We start from the raw sequence: 13,923 nt of genomic DNA, 5'->3' as shown, positions 1-13,923 counted from the left end.
TACTACTTTATAAAAATAAATTTATGTTCAACAGGTTACCATTTCTGACACCAGCATATTTGTTTAAAAAAAAAATCATATTATACTTTTTGTTTGAACTTCAATCCCTCAAGCTGCCAAGGTGGGATTTGGTTACTAGTCCTGCATTTTTATAACTGCATGGCTCAGACATCCGTCACTCTTGAATCACTCTGAAAATACTATCTACTTCAGTGAGGTCATTCCTTATTCTCTGAAATACAGGCTTATTCAGTGCTATATTTTGGAATGATTATGAAAAATCAATGAAAAAATATAATTTGTTTTGAACTTACTTTGTCCGTTGCTTGCACTTCACTGTGATGGAAGTCTCATTTGAAAAGTGCCTTGGAGGACAAGGTCTGCACTTGGTATCAGATTTCCTGTTTGCTGTTGGACATAATATTGTTTTGTTATAAAATGAAATCCAAGTAAAACCTTCAATGTGTGAAGTGAGTTCCTGAGAGATGACACCCAAATAAAAAGGTTGGGGTAGGAGAGAAAAAGGGTCAGGAAAAGGAGCACAGGCCAATAGCCAAGAGGGTATAGGTGGACATGGACAGGATTGAAAAGCTGAGAACTGATTGAGGGAGGCAGTGCTGCAAGGAAGGAGTCAGATGGACCACAGTGATCCAAGATGCCCATCACCTATTCAGGGCCAATTACAATTGGGAGTCAATGTTGATCATGCCACTCAATCCATCTAAATGTTCAAAGCGTTTACCAAAACAAAACAAGGCCAGGTACTGCAGTCCAAAAGGTGAGAAAACAACTTGCTAAGCCATATCAGTAAAGAAACAGTAGAAATTATTGCTGTGGGTCTGATTACTGAAGGCCTGACCAGCTCAAGAAGCGGCTGTACTGAAACAAGATGATCTTTCCTCAGAACAGGATACATTTACTTATAAAATTGCAAGAAGTTGAACCATTTTCACACTCATTGCCTTTACAGGCTGCACTAGTAAACATTTGGTGTCATTTAGAGTCCAATGGGGAATTGGCCTGGACTCTTCAGTGCTTGATTATGCTGGTGTATCTGATATTTTCCATTCACATTTCTAGTGATATCATCAATATCTATGCCACTCAATTGCACTCTTACCTGCATGCAATTGAAGTAAGAGAGTTAAAAAAAATTGATGAATACTCACAAACAAACCATTGTATTATGTTGTTGCTTTTTCTGTGATTTGACAACTTGACTGAGCCTAACTCCCAGTTGTTCAACACCAATCCAAACCTCTGAACTGTGTTATATCTGGTAGTGAATTTTTTCAAAAGAATTCTCAGAAGTACTATCACTGGCATTGACCCATTGGCACTCCATTACTCAAATACTCTGAATGACAAAGATTAGTCTCTTTGGATGAGTTAGAACTTTGGGAAAAGAAGTAAAGACTTGTTTGCTCAGAGGAATATTCACTTGGAGTCTTCAGGCACACTGCATCTTATTTGGACCTCTGTGGAAAGCATTTGGTTATGCTCTTGAAACTGGATTGCTCTGTCCTAAGGAGATGAAGTTCACCTTGATTGTTCACTTCCTTGCCACAAAATATTTTGATCTGGTGCAATGAATCTTTGCCATGCCTCAGAGAAATTAACCAGGTACTCTACTCATAGATGGATGAGTTCAGATACTTCACCAAGGGAATGGTAGCATCTTGGGCATGGATTTGCCAGCATGTGCTGGAGAAACTCAGCAGGAACTCCAGTGTATATAGGAGGCAAAGATGTATAATCAATTTTTCGGGCCTGAGACCTTCATCAAGCTATGAGCAAAAAGTCAGCAGGCACCCAAATAAAAAGGTTGGGGTAGGAGAGAAAAAGGGTCAGGGAAAGGAGCACAGGCCAATAGCCAAGAGGATATAGGTGGATATGGACAGGAGAGAAAAGCTGAGAATTGATTAAGGGAGGCAGTGCTGCAAGGAAGGAGTCAGAGGGAGAGAGAAAGAGACAGAGATAAGGGAAGGGGAGCTGGAGGAAAGGAGACAGAGATAGGGAATGAGAAAGATGGGAGGAGCTTACAGAAACTGGAAATATATTAATGCCATCTGGTTGGAGAATGCCCAGACAGAATATGAGGTTTTGTTCCACCAATTTGTGGGTGGTCTCAATCTGGCAGTGCATGTGACCATGGACAGACAGGTCAGCATGGGAATGGGGCAGGAAAATGAAAAGAGTTGCCACTGGGAGATTCACAGTATGAGAGTGGACAGAATGAAGGTGCTTTACAAAGTGATCTTCCAGTCTGTCTAGTCTCTCCAATGTAGAGGCGGCCACAATGGTAGCACTGGAGGCAGTAGATGACTTCTGCGAAAGGACTGTTTGGGACCCTGAATGGTGGTGAGGTGTGGGTGCAACTGAAGCAATTTCTGTGGTCATAGGGGTAGGCACCAAAGGAATGGATGAGTGGATGAGGAAGTCATGGAGGGAGTGGCCGCTTCAGAGACAAAAAGGGGAGGAGAGGGGAATATGTATCTGGTGGTGGAATAATGTTGTTGGTGGTAGAAAATGAAGGGAATGATATGTTAGACGCGGAGGCTGGTGGGGTGAGAGGCGAGGACAAGGGGGGGATCCTGTCCTTGTTGCGTTTGGGAGTGGAGGGGGCTAGATCAGACTCACAGGTAGAACACAGCACAGTACAGGCCCTTCAGCCCTCAATGTTGTGCTAACCCACCAAAAAAAACTTAAACCCACTCTTCCTCGTAAACCTTTTTTTTCATCCATTTATCTGTCTAAGAGCCTCTTAAATGCCCCTAATATTTCAGCCTCCACCACCAAAAAAAAGTATCCCTGATGTCTCCCCTAAACTTTCTTCCCTTCATTTTGAACAGATATACACTGGTGTTTGCTACTCCCACCCTGGGAAAAAAGGTGATGGATGTTTACCTTATCCCTGCCTTTCAGAATCTTGTAGACCTCTATTAAGTCATCTCTCTTCAGATTTATTGTCAGAGTACATACATGGCTTCACATATAACACTGAGATTCTTTTTCTGCAGTCGAGGCAGAATTGCCATTTATTGGTAGAGCAAAATAAAATTAAAAAAAAAAAATATATATATATATATATATAAAAACAAATAAAGAACTGTAAACAGACAATAAATGTAAACAAACTGACTGCACAATACAGAGAAGATAGAAAAATTAATGAAGTGCACAAATAAGATTCCTTAAATGAGTCCATGATTGAGTTTGCTGTTGAGGAGTCTGATGGTGGAGGGGTCGTAGTTGTTCCTGAACCTGGTGGTGTGAGTCTGAGAGTCTTGTGGCACCTATATTTCTTTCCTGATGGAGGCAGCGAGAACAGAGTGTGTGTTGGGCGGTGTGGATCTTTGATGATTGCTGCTGCTCTCCGACAGCAGGGTTCCCTGTAGATATTCTTGACAATGGGGAGGACTTTTCCTGTGATGTCCAGGGCTTTATGCTCAGTGGTATTGGTGTTCCCATACCAGTCAGTGATGCAGCTGGTCAGCACAATTTCCACCACACATCTGTAGAAATTTTACAAGGTTTCTGGGGTCATAACAAACCTTCACAAACTCCCGAGGAAGTAGAGGAACTGATGGGCTTTCTTCCCAATGCCAGGTATGATCCTCCAAAATATTGACTCCTGAGAACTTTAATTTGCTCTCTCCTCCTCTGATCCCTCAGAGTGATCACTGGATTGTATACTCTGGCTTTTCCTTCCTGAAATCAATAACCAGTTCCTTAGTTTTGGTGACATTGAGTGCAAAGTTGTTGTTGGTGCACCATTCGGCCAAGTTTTCAATCTCCCCCCTGTATGCCGACTCATCACATTTCTTTAGGCAACTCACTACCGTGGTATCATTGGCAAATTTCTAGATGATGTTATTGTCGTACCAGGCCACAGAATCATAGATGTAAAGTGAGTAAAGCAGTGGGCTAAGAATGCAGTGGTGCTCCAGTACTGATGGAGATTGTGGAGGAGATTTTCTTACCAATCCTCATTGATTGTGGTCAGGTGGTGAAGAAATCCAATTATACATTAGAGTGTTGAGTCCCAAGTCTTGAAATTTGCTGATCAGTTTTGAGGGGATGATGGTGGTTGATAAATAGCATCCTGATGAATGCATCTTTACTGCCCAGGTGTTCCAAGGCTTTATGTAGAGCCAGTGAGATGGAATCCATTGCTATGAAAGGTGAACTGGATCATATCCATGTCTCCGCTCAGACAGGACATCTTCAACATTAGCCTTCCAAAACACTTAATCACTGTTGATGTAAGTACTACTGGTCAAAAGTCATTAAGGCAGGTCATTACACTCTTCTTGGGCACCAGTATGGTTGATGCCTGATTGAAACAAGTGAGTACCACACCCTGCTGGAGTGAGATTTTGAAGATATCTGTGAAAACATGATAAGTTGGTCAGCACAGATTTTTAATCCACAGCCAGCTACACCTTCTCAGAAAAGTCTTAGCTTTACTAACTTTGCCTCATAAGACTCATTTTCCAATCCAGGAAAAATCCTGGTAAATCTCCTCTGCACCCTCTCCATAGCTTCCATACCTTCCAATAATGAGGTGATCAAATTGAACACAAAATCCTAAGTGCAGTCTCATGAGATTTGTTGAGTTGCAATGTGATCTCTCAACTCTTGAACTCAAACTCCTGACTAATGAAGCCCAGCCTATATGAAGCCCAGCATGCTATATTGACCAACTGTCCTAGCAACCTGCACAGCAACCTTGAGAGATCTATGGATTTTGACACCAAGGTCCCTCTGTTCTTCCACACGATCAAGTATCCTTCCATTAACCCTGCACGCCAAACTGTATCACTTCACACTTAGCCAAATTGAACTCCATCTGCTACTTTTCCACTCAAATCTGCTCCTGTCTTTTCCTTTTGCAACTAATGAAAACATTAAACACCATCCACAACTCCTCTAACATCCACAAACTAAATGACCATCCTGCTTCTTCATTGAGGTCATTTATAAAAATCACAAAGAACTGGGGTCCCAGAACAGATCCCTGCAGAACTCCACTAGTCACTGACATACAAGTGGAACACTTTCCGTCCACTACTACTCTTTGCTTTCTACAGGCAAGCCAATTCTGAATCTATAGAGCCAAGGTTCCATGGATCCCATACTTCACGACTTTCTGAGCATGGATCTCAGGGGGAACCTTGTCAAGTCCCTTACTAAAATCCATATACACCACATCTATTGCTCTAATTTCTTTTGTTATCGCCTCAAAAAAACTAAATTGGGCTCACAAGGCCAGACTTTCCCCTCACAAATCCATGCTGACTATACACGAGAAGACTGTGCTTCTGTAAATACTCATAAATACTGTCCTTAAGAATCCTCTCCAATAGTTTGCACAACATTGACGAAGACTCACTGATTTATAATTCCCAGCATTCTCCTTATTTACCTTTTTTTGTACAGGGGGACCACATTTGCCATTCTCCAATCCTCCAGCACCTCACCTATGGCCAAGGAGGATGCAAAGATCGTCAACAATGCCCCAGCTATCTTTCCTCCCTTCCCAAAGCAAACTGGAGTATATCTCATCTTGTCCCAGGGACTTATCAATCCTAATGCTTTTAAGATGATCCAGCATTTTTTCTTTCCTCAGGTCAACTTGATCCAGCACACAATCTTCTTGTATTCTGATCTCATCTTGACTAAGGACCTTTTCTCTGGTGAACACTGAAGCAAAGCATTCATTTAGGACCAGGATGGGCATCCTTTTTTTAAAAAAAAAACCTCACATTCCACCTTGATTTCCCTGCTCTATAAGTGCTCTGTGCTTAGTAAGGGATTGCTTAAGGTGGTAAATGTGAGTGGAAAGAAAAACCTTGAAAACTACTGTTTCACTCTTATCTAATTGACCTGTTATGTGCATGGTTTCATAATTCCAAAGGGAATGGGTCAATGACAATTTTTCTCAAGCAAAATATTTCAGTAAAATTCAAGTCTAGAGCAGTGATTTGCAATCTTTTTTCCCACTCACATACCATCTTAAGTAATCCCTTACTAATTACAGAGCACCTATGGCATAGCAAAAACTTAAGGTGGGATGTGAATTTTAAAAAAGGTTGCCTATCCCTGAATTTAGGACTTATCCAAATTACATTTCTTCACTTACATCTTTCAGGTTAAAAACTTTCCTCTGTAAAATTCTCTCTCTCAAAAAATTTTTTTTTACATTTGCTCTTCCCTTCTCTATATCATCAGCTGTAGTCCTGCATCATCTCTCACTTCAACCATCACTCTCCTCTTGCCTCTCTTTCTCAGGCAATGAATCTGCAAATACCTTTGCCTCGTTGGGTTCCATAAAAAATCTATTTTTCACTTCTGGAACAAAAATTTTCAATAGTGTTGGATACCTTAAAACAAAAGTATAACCTTTATTCCATAACACATTGCATTGAATTATTTTCTTTTTTTCCAACAAATCAAAACCTATATCAGGGTAAAAGAAGATCTTATTTCCATTTTAAATTAATGATCATTGTCTTTCTTTCACTTGTTTCGCTGCCAGTTCCAGGATTTTTTTCTCTCACTTCATAACAAAGAAACTTGACCAGTATCAGATGTGGCTTTTGATCTGGTTGGAGTTTCAGTCATAATGCTCAATGAGCTCTTTCAATCACAATGTCTCCTTGAAATTCAGTTACCCCCAAAGATTGCAGAATCCAACGTTGCAAAAACCTCTTCATGTCTTGCCCTTCATCGCCTTCTTTAAGCCCAACAATTTTTATATTATTTCTTCTACTGAAATGTCAATTTTTTGTTAGTTGATCTTTTGTTGCAGCTGCTTCAGCTTGAATTTTTTTCATCTGCTCTTTAACATTCTGAATTTCAAATTTGTTCCTTTAATATTTTTCTTCCACAACTTCAAATTTTTTATTCACTTGTAGCATCATTTTTTTCCAACTTCTTTGTAAAGTTCTTATTTTCAACTATACTTGCATTACACTTTTCAACTTCCTTTGTCAATTGCACCAGATTGTTGAAAAGTATCCATATATTTCTTCATTTCAGTTATAGATATATGTCTCTTTCATTTTTTTCTGATTTTTTTTTTAGCCAAAACTCTGTTCTAAGTATAATTCTTGTTCTTCATCCTGATTGCTGAAGCTGGAGGCTTCTTGGGCTTTTTCAAAATTGCCTCCATTGTTTTTGTGCTCTGCGCATGCGCGAAGAGTCGCGAATGCACAGAGTCATTTCTTCCCCCATGGCAGGCGGCCACTGTCGGGGGAGACCTTGCACAACGATGACCAAGGCTTGTGTCCATGGGCTCCTACCTTCTGGACAGCTCCAAGATCCTTCTTCAAGGTCAGCCTCTCTTCTTTATCTGTCTCTTTTTCTTGTTCAATTTCTTGAAAAGTAACAGCAGTTTAATCTTCCTTTGGTGACATCTTGTACCGTTTACTAGGTCTTCTGACAGCTTTTCCTTTTTTTCCCCCAACCACTTCAACCTTTTTAACTTTTTTTTGGAACTTTTTCGGAGAGAAGGGATTAAAGTCTAATCCCACATCATCATGTGGCATGCCCCCATGTCCTTCATTTTTTAAAAATTCTTAAATCTAATGAATGGTTCCTTCTTCCTCTTAAATTGCTGCCTCACCTTTCTCTACCATCTTTTCCCTGTCTCAGTGGGTCACACCTATCCAGAACCCCACACAAGTAGTCCCTAAACATCGTCCACTTCTGTTCTTTCTCGCATGAACATCTGTTCCCCATTTACTCTCCACAGTTCCTGCCTCATCTCATGGTAATTAGCCCTTCCCCAATAAAACAATTTCCCATTCTGCCTGCATTTATCCTTGTCCATAGCTATTCTAAAGTTCGGAGTTGTGGTCACTATCACCAAAATGCTCCCCGACTGAGAGGTCTGTCACCTGACCAGGTTCATTACCTAGAACTAGATCCAGTATGGCCTGTCCCTGGTTGGCAAGTCCACATACTGTGTCAGTTATCCTTCTTGGACACCTGGCAAATTCTAACAACTTCTGCCTCACCCGGAGGTGCCAGTCTATATTTGGTAAATTAGTCTCCCATAATAAGGATATGGATAATATAAGGGTGAGGGCCAAGTTGATGGTAGTGGAGAAGAACCCATGTTCTATGAAGGAAGATATCTCAGATGATCTCGCATGGGTGACCTGGACCTGGGAGAAGATGTGACAGAGACAGAGAAATTACGATAAAGGAATAGAATCCTTACAGAGGACAGGGTGTGAAGAGGTATAGTCAAGGTAGATGTGGGAGTTGCTGGTTTGTAGAAAATGTCTGTTGAGTGATTGTCTCCTGAGATGAAGACAGAGAGATCGAGAAAGGGGAGATGGACCCAATGAATTTGAGGTTGGAGTGGAAGTTGGCAGCAAAGTGGATAAACTATGTAGACTTGCAGTACAGATTGCTCTGCATAGCCAACAAAAAAACAGGCATAGCTGGGGCTCCTACGGGTACCCATGGCTACTCCTTTGACTTAGAGAAAGTAGGATGAGACAAAGGAGAAATGAATGAAGGTGAGGAGGGAAGTGGTGGAAGATGATTGGTTGAGACTGTTGTTGAGGATAAAATGAAGGGGTCTTAGGCCTTCAGTATAGGGAACTGGAAGTCGTTAAAGTGAGATATCACAGATGAACGTAGAAAGAGAATGGACCGGAGGACAAAACGGAGATGAAGCAGGCAGATACAGGTTTGGAGGAGTAGGAGCACATGGAAACAATCAGCCTACCTAGACAATTGGGTTTGTGTATCTTTTCCTGCCTCAACAGTAAAGTTTTACTCTCTTTCAATTTCTACCTGATCACAATCGTACGTGTGGGTGGTGGACACAATACATCGTTTAGTTATTCGGTATATCGTGCCTGTGGGTAATAGTGTAAATTTAACTCTCGTTTTACAATCGGGATTTGAGATTGTTTAGCAGGATTTACTTGCACTCAATGTATAATTATTGCTGTTTATTTGAGTGTGTGCTCTTTTGTGAATTCCCGTGTGTAAATAAAGACCACTATTTGTTAATAGCACATGTCCAGCCTTGATTCTCTTTGAATCCATTGAACCTATTCTAAACACAACTGTGGTAGAGCTAGATAAAAATACAGCATTTTAAAGACATTTAGACATGAATAGTGAGTAAAATAATAAAATCTACAAATGCTAGGGTTCAGTACAGTACCCAAAGCAAATCGCACAACATACATAGAAAGTCATACATAGAAAGAGTAACCAAGGTTTTGGGTCTGGGAGAATAGAGCAACGAATAAAGGAGAAATAAAAGATTGGCCATGGTCTTAATGAATGGTGGAATAAGCGAGAAGGGCCGAATGGTCCTTTTCCTACATCGTTCTGTCCTCTCTGCAAGCTTTGCCAAATTAAGTCAACCTTGAATCCTTTTGGACTGCTGTTCTGTACTGATGTCACCAGAGCAACGAAGAGAATCACAATTAACAACAATTTCATCAGATAAGGGAAATGCTTTTGAGAGGTTAACATCTCAAGTGAATGAAGTCCACAATCATTCCTCAATAGGAAATCCATTGTGATACGATGATTAAGAAGCCATTCCAAGGGACCCCACAGGACACAAGTGTTTTATTCAGCTCCCAGCAATTCAATCTGATTAATGTGGTGTGATTCTGTGGACAGAGTCCACAGACCATCAGTTTTTAAAATTTAAAAAAATTTATAATTTTCTCAAAAAGAAAGAATAAATTTAAATTTAGTCATACAGCAGAGTAATAGGCCCTTTTGGCCCACAAGCCCATGCCGCCCAATTACACCTGACTGACCTACACCCCTGGCATTCTAACTCCGGTCCTGATTACTGATGCTAACCGCTATGCTAACCATGCCACCCACGACACTAACCGTGTCATCTCGCTATGCTAACCATGCCACCCACGACACTAACCGTGTCATCTCGCTATGCTAACCATGCCACCCACGACACTAACCGTGTCATCTCGCTATGCTAACCATGCCACCCACGACACTAACCGTGTCATCTCGCTATGCTAACCATGCCACCCACGACACTAACCGTGTCATCTCGCTATGCTAACCATGCCACCCACGACACTAACCGTGTCATCTCGCTATGCTAACCATGCCACCCTCGACACTAACCGTGTCATCTCGCTATGCTAACCATGCCACCCACGACACTAACCGTGTCATCTCGCTATGCTAACCATGCCACCCACGACACTAACCGTGTCATCTCGCTATGCTAACCATGCCACCCACGACACTAACCGTGTCATCTCGCTATGCTAACCATGCCACCCACGACACTAACCGTGTCATCTCGCTATGCTAACCATGCCACCCACGACACTAACCGTGTCATCTCGCTATGCTAACCATGCCACCCACGACACTAACCGTGTCATCTCGCTATGCTAACCATGCCACCCACGACACTAACCATGTCATCTCGCTATGCTAACCATGCCGCTCTCAGTCTTTTGTCCCCTTCATTAGGGTTAGGGTGTATCAGGACGATCCTTGAAAGGGAAGAGAGTGGAGCAGATTTTCAACAGCACAATATTATTTCCCTTCTACCGCTCTATATTTTCCAGGATCCCATTCCTCTGGGGTTACCTTAATAACCAAAATACAAATAGAACAAGCGGTGGAGAATTGCAGCATAGTAATGAACTGTAATATGATAATGAATTGTGATCAAAACTGCCAGAACAGTGTGAAGTATCATGCATTAATGGCATGAGTCCACATCGTCTCATGCAGATGAGATAGGGTCAGTGATAAAGCATTATAACAATGAGGTCAGCATGGTTGGCGTAGCAGTTAGCTCAACGCCTTTACATGCCAGTGATCAGGACTTGGGTTCGAATCCTGCTCTGCCCGTAAGGAGTTGGTACATTCTTCCCATTTGTGCGTGGGTTTTCCCCAGGGGCTCCTGTTTCCTCCCACCATTTGAAATGTACTGGGGGTTGTAGGTTAATTAGGTGTAAATTGGGCAGTGCAGACTCATGAGCCGTTTTAGCTTGTTACCGTGCTGTATGTCTACATTAAAAAAAAACTTGTAAGGAGGGGAAAGCACCAATGTAATCAAGATTAAACATGGATACATTTGCATGACTCACGTGGAAACTTATTACACAAGGCACGGCAGGCCCTTCACAATTAAGAATTTTCACAAAATGAGACTGCATTGCAGCAGTATTAATGTGTTCACTAAAATTTACATTTCAAATCAAATTACACATCAGTGGAATATAACATACACACTGTTTTGCCCTTGGCACTCACAAATCTTACAACTAAATCATAGTGACTCTTGTGTGGCTCCAACATAGCTGCTAAAATGTTGTGCTTTTTCACTTGGTGTCTGTACAGCTACCCTTGATGACTCACAGAATCACTTATCTTGCACTGTGGCCCTGGATAACTAAAGGAACAATCTGAGGATTCTGGCTCTGGTGGATGAGTTTGAGAGGCTATTTTGGCAGGTGAGCAAAACAGCATTAATGGACTGAAGCTCAAAGGTCTGCCTAGCATTGAATCAAAGATCTGCTGGCACTCAGTCAACTCCAAAATTACATCAGCTTGGAACATGGAGATCAGCCAGCTTCAAATACCATGTCACAAATATCTAGTCCTTGCGACCTTCGAGCCGAGATGAATACTTGCATGGCCAATGTGTTCTACCTGTTATGCAACAGAGCAGCCGACTGCTCAGTGGATTATCAAGCTGTGCCTTTGTTCCTGAAAAGCACCAAACAGCTCTTCTGTGTTTTCATGAAGCAGGGCGAGGAGACAAAAAGAGTTTGTGTTGTCTCTGTCTGCGTGTGGCTCCAGAGTGGCCACTATGTGAGGGGATTGATGGAGAGCAGTGTCAGGGGCTGCTCATGGGTCCCAGAGAGGGTTTCAAATATTCTGGCTCCACTCAACCCCCTACGAAATCTGCTCAACTAAAGAATATGATGTCCTTGAGTGCAGAGAGATAGTGGCATATTTCCTATTCTTTGCAATTGTGGAAGAGCTAAAACACAGTGACTATGCTTCTCATTCTGATCCCTTGGAAGTTGGTGTTGTATGGGTATGCTGAAGAGATCCACACGTCAAAGGTGGGATAGGCATTGGGAGGAGGGTTAATATGTGGATGATGCATTCAAGTGTGAGTAAGTGTAAGAATGAAGGTGCAATATTTAAAATTATTGGAGAGCTTACTGCCACATACCTCGCAGATCATGAACATTTTTCTGACATTGCTCTGCAGTTCAGATTCATAAATAGACAGACAATAACTTAGTAACCTCGGGATGTCTCCTCCCCACCCCCCCACCCCCCCCCTTCGCTGCCTACTTTTCTGTCGACCGTCCCGTGGCATCTGGCTGCGAGTAGGATTGTTCCTTTAGGTCTGATGTCCTTCTGGGATTGGTACACAGAAACACATGTGGATCTGTGCAAAATTGGATGAGATCCTTTCATGAATTTAGGCACATCCTAATTTAATGCATAACCATTGATGTGATGCACAGTTAAGATTTTCTTAAGGTGTTGCTGGTCAATTTTTTGATTGAGTATTTGTGTTAAATGTGATGTCCAGTTAGCACAAGATCTAATTAGAAGACAAACAAAGTTTGAGATAAAGTTAAAAAAAATAGCCCATGGAGGGATGTTGAGGGGAGAGAGGCTCATGATTTTGGGGAGTAGATTTAGGATACAGACTAAGAAGATTTGCTTTTCCCAGAGAATAGTTGATCTATTGTATTCTCAGCTCAATAAGGAAGTAGAGGCAGCCTTATTAAATGTCTTGATGACCCAGATAGACAGATTTTTGAATAGTAAGGGAATTAAAGATTATAGGAACAGGTGGGTAAGTGGAATCAAGACTATGATTAGCAATGAGCTTACTGTATATCAGAGCAGGCTCAAAGAACATGATGGTCTACTCCTCCCTTTTCTCCTGTTCTGATCAGATGTGTGGTAGTGGGTTGGCTGCTCATTGTTTGTAACTGTAAAAGACTACATCTGCTCCCCTGCATTCATTTAAAAAGCTTGTAATTTTAAAATAATCATTTAGGAAATGTGGATTTCACAGGCAAGGATAGTATGTTTTGCCCATACCTGAATGCTCTTTTTTTTGTGAAAATTTTATTTATTAAATCACGATGGATATGTTGAACATACAATTAATGAATACAACTTAAAAAGAAAGACAAAATACATATGCTTTTTTGAAAAATTAATCCCCTACAACCCCTCACCCCTTCCCTAACCCACCCACCCCTTCCCACTCCCCTCTAATCTACCCCCAAAGAGAAGAAAAGAAGAAAGAAAGAGGAGATCACATAACATAAAATTCATCAATTAATTACCATAGTTCGGAGCACTAATGTGCGGAAAGGGGATTTCAACCCCACATAATCCAAATACAGGCTCCAAGTTTTAAAAAAAGGAATAATTATTACATAAATTATGTATTATCTTTTCCAGTGGAATATAAGATCTCATTTCCATGTGCCATCTCTGAATACTCAAATCAATTTCATTTTTCCAAGTACAAGTAATTGCCAAACATTTTCTAGCCACAGCTAAAGCCAATCTCAAAAAAGCAATTTGAAATCTATTTAATTTCATTTCTAAACTAATCCTCTTAATATTATCCAACAAGAACACCACAGGATCTAATGAAAATTTCACTTTCAAAACAACTTCTAGAAATTCCTTAAGTTTATTCCGAAAGGGTTTCACCGACTCACATAACCAAGTAGAATGTAGAAAAGAACCTACCACCTTATGACATCGAAAACATAAATCCGAAGGAATAAAATTATATTTCCTTAATTTCTCCGGAGTTAAATATAATTGATGAATAAAATTATAATGAACCAATCGATACCTTACATTTACAATTTAAGTCATACTATCCCTACA

The 13,923-nt window shown here is 41.0% G+C and overlaps 1 protein-coding gene and 1 long non-coding RNA gene across 4 annotated transcripts in view; one reads left to right on the top strand and one right to left on the bottom strand.

Moving 5' to 3' along the window:
• The window catches only part of LOC138749517 (uncharacterized), a 145,884-nt gene that overhangs the window by 64,462 nt on the left and 67,499 nt on the right, over positions 1-13,923 (top strand). For both annotated transcript variants that reach the window (XR_011348721.1, XR_011348716.1), the window contains one exon: positions 11,380-11,492. This is a non-coding gene — a long non-coding RNA (uncharacterized lncRNA). The remainder of the gene's footprint in view (positions 1-11,379; positions 11,493-13,923) is intronic.
• The window catches only part of LOC138749511 (uncharacterized), a 92,442-nt gene that overhangs the window by 25,205 nt on the left and 53,314 nt on the right, over positions 1-13,923 (bottom strand). For both annotated transcript variants that reach the window (XM_069910942.1, XM_069910952.1), the window contains exon 5: positions 315-408. In XM_069910942.1, the coding sequence (XP_069767043.1) occupies positions 315-408 (94 nt within the window). The remainder of the gene's footprint in view (positions 1-314; positions 409-13,923) is intronic.

This window comes from Narcine bancroftii, chromosome 1 (genome assembly GCF_036971445.1).
Source record: "Narcine bancroftii isolate sNarBan1 chromosome 1, sNarBan1.hap1, whole genome shotgun sequence".
Taxonomy (NCBI): domain Eukaryota; kingdom Metazoa; phylum Chordata; class Chondrichthyes; order Torpediniformes; family Narcinidae; genus Narcine; species Narcine bancroftii.
This window is presented reverse-complemented; position numbering and strand designations above follow the sequence as displayed.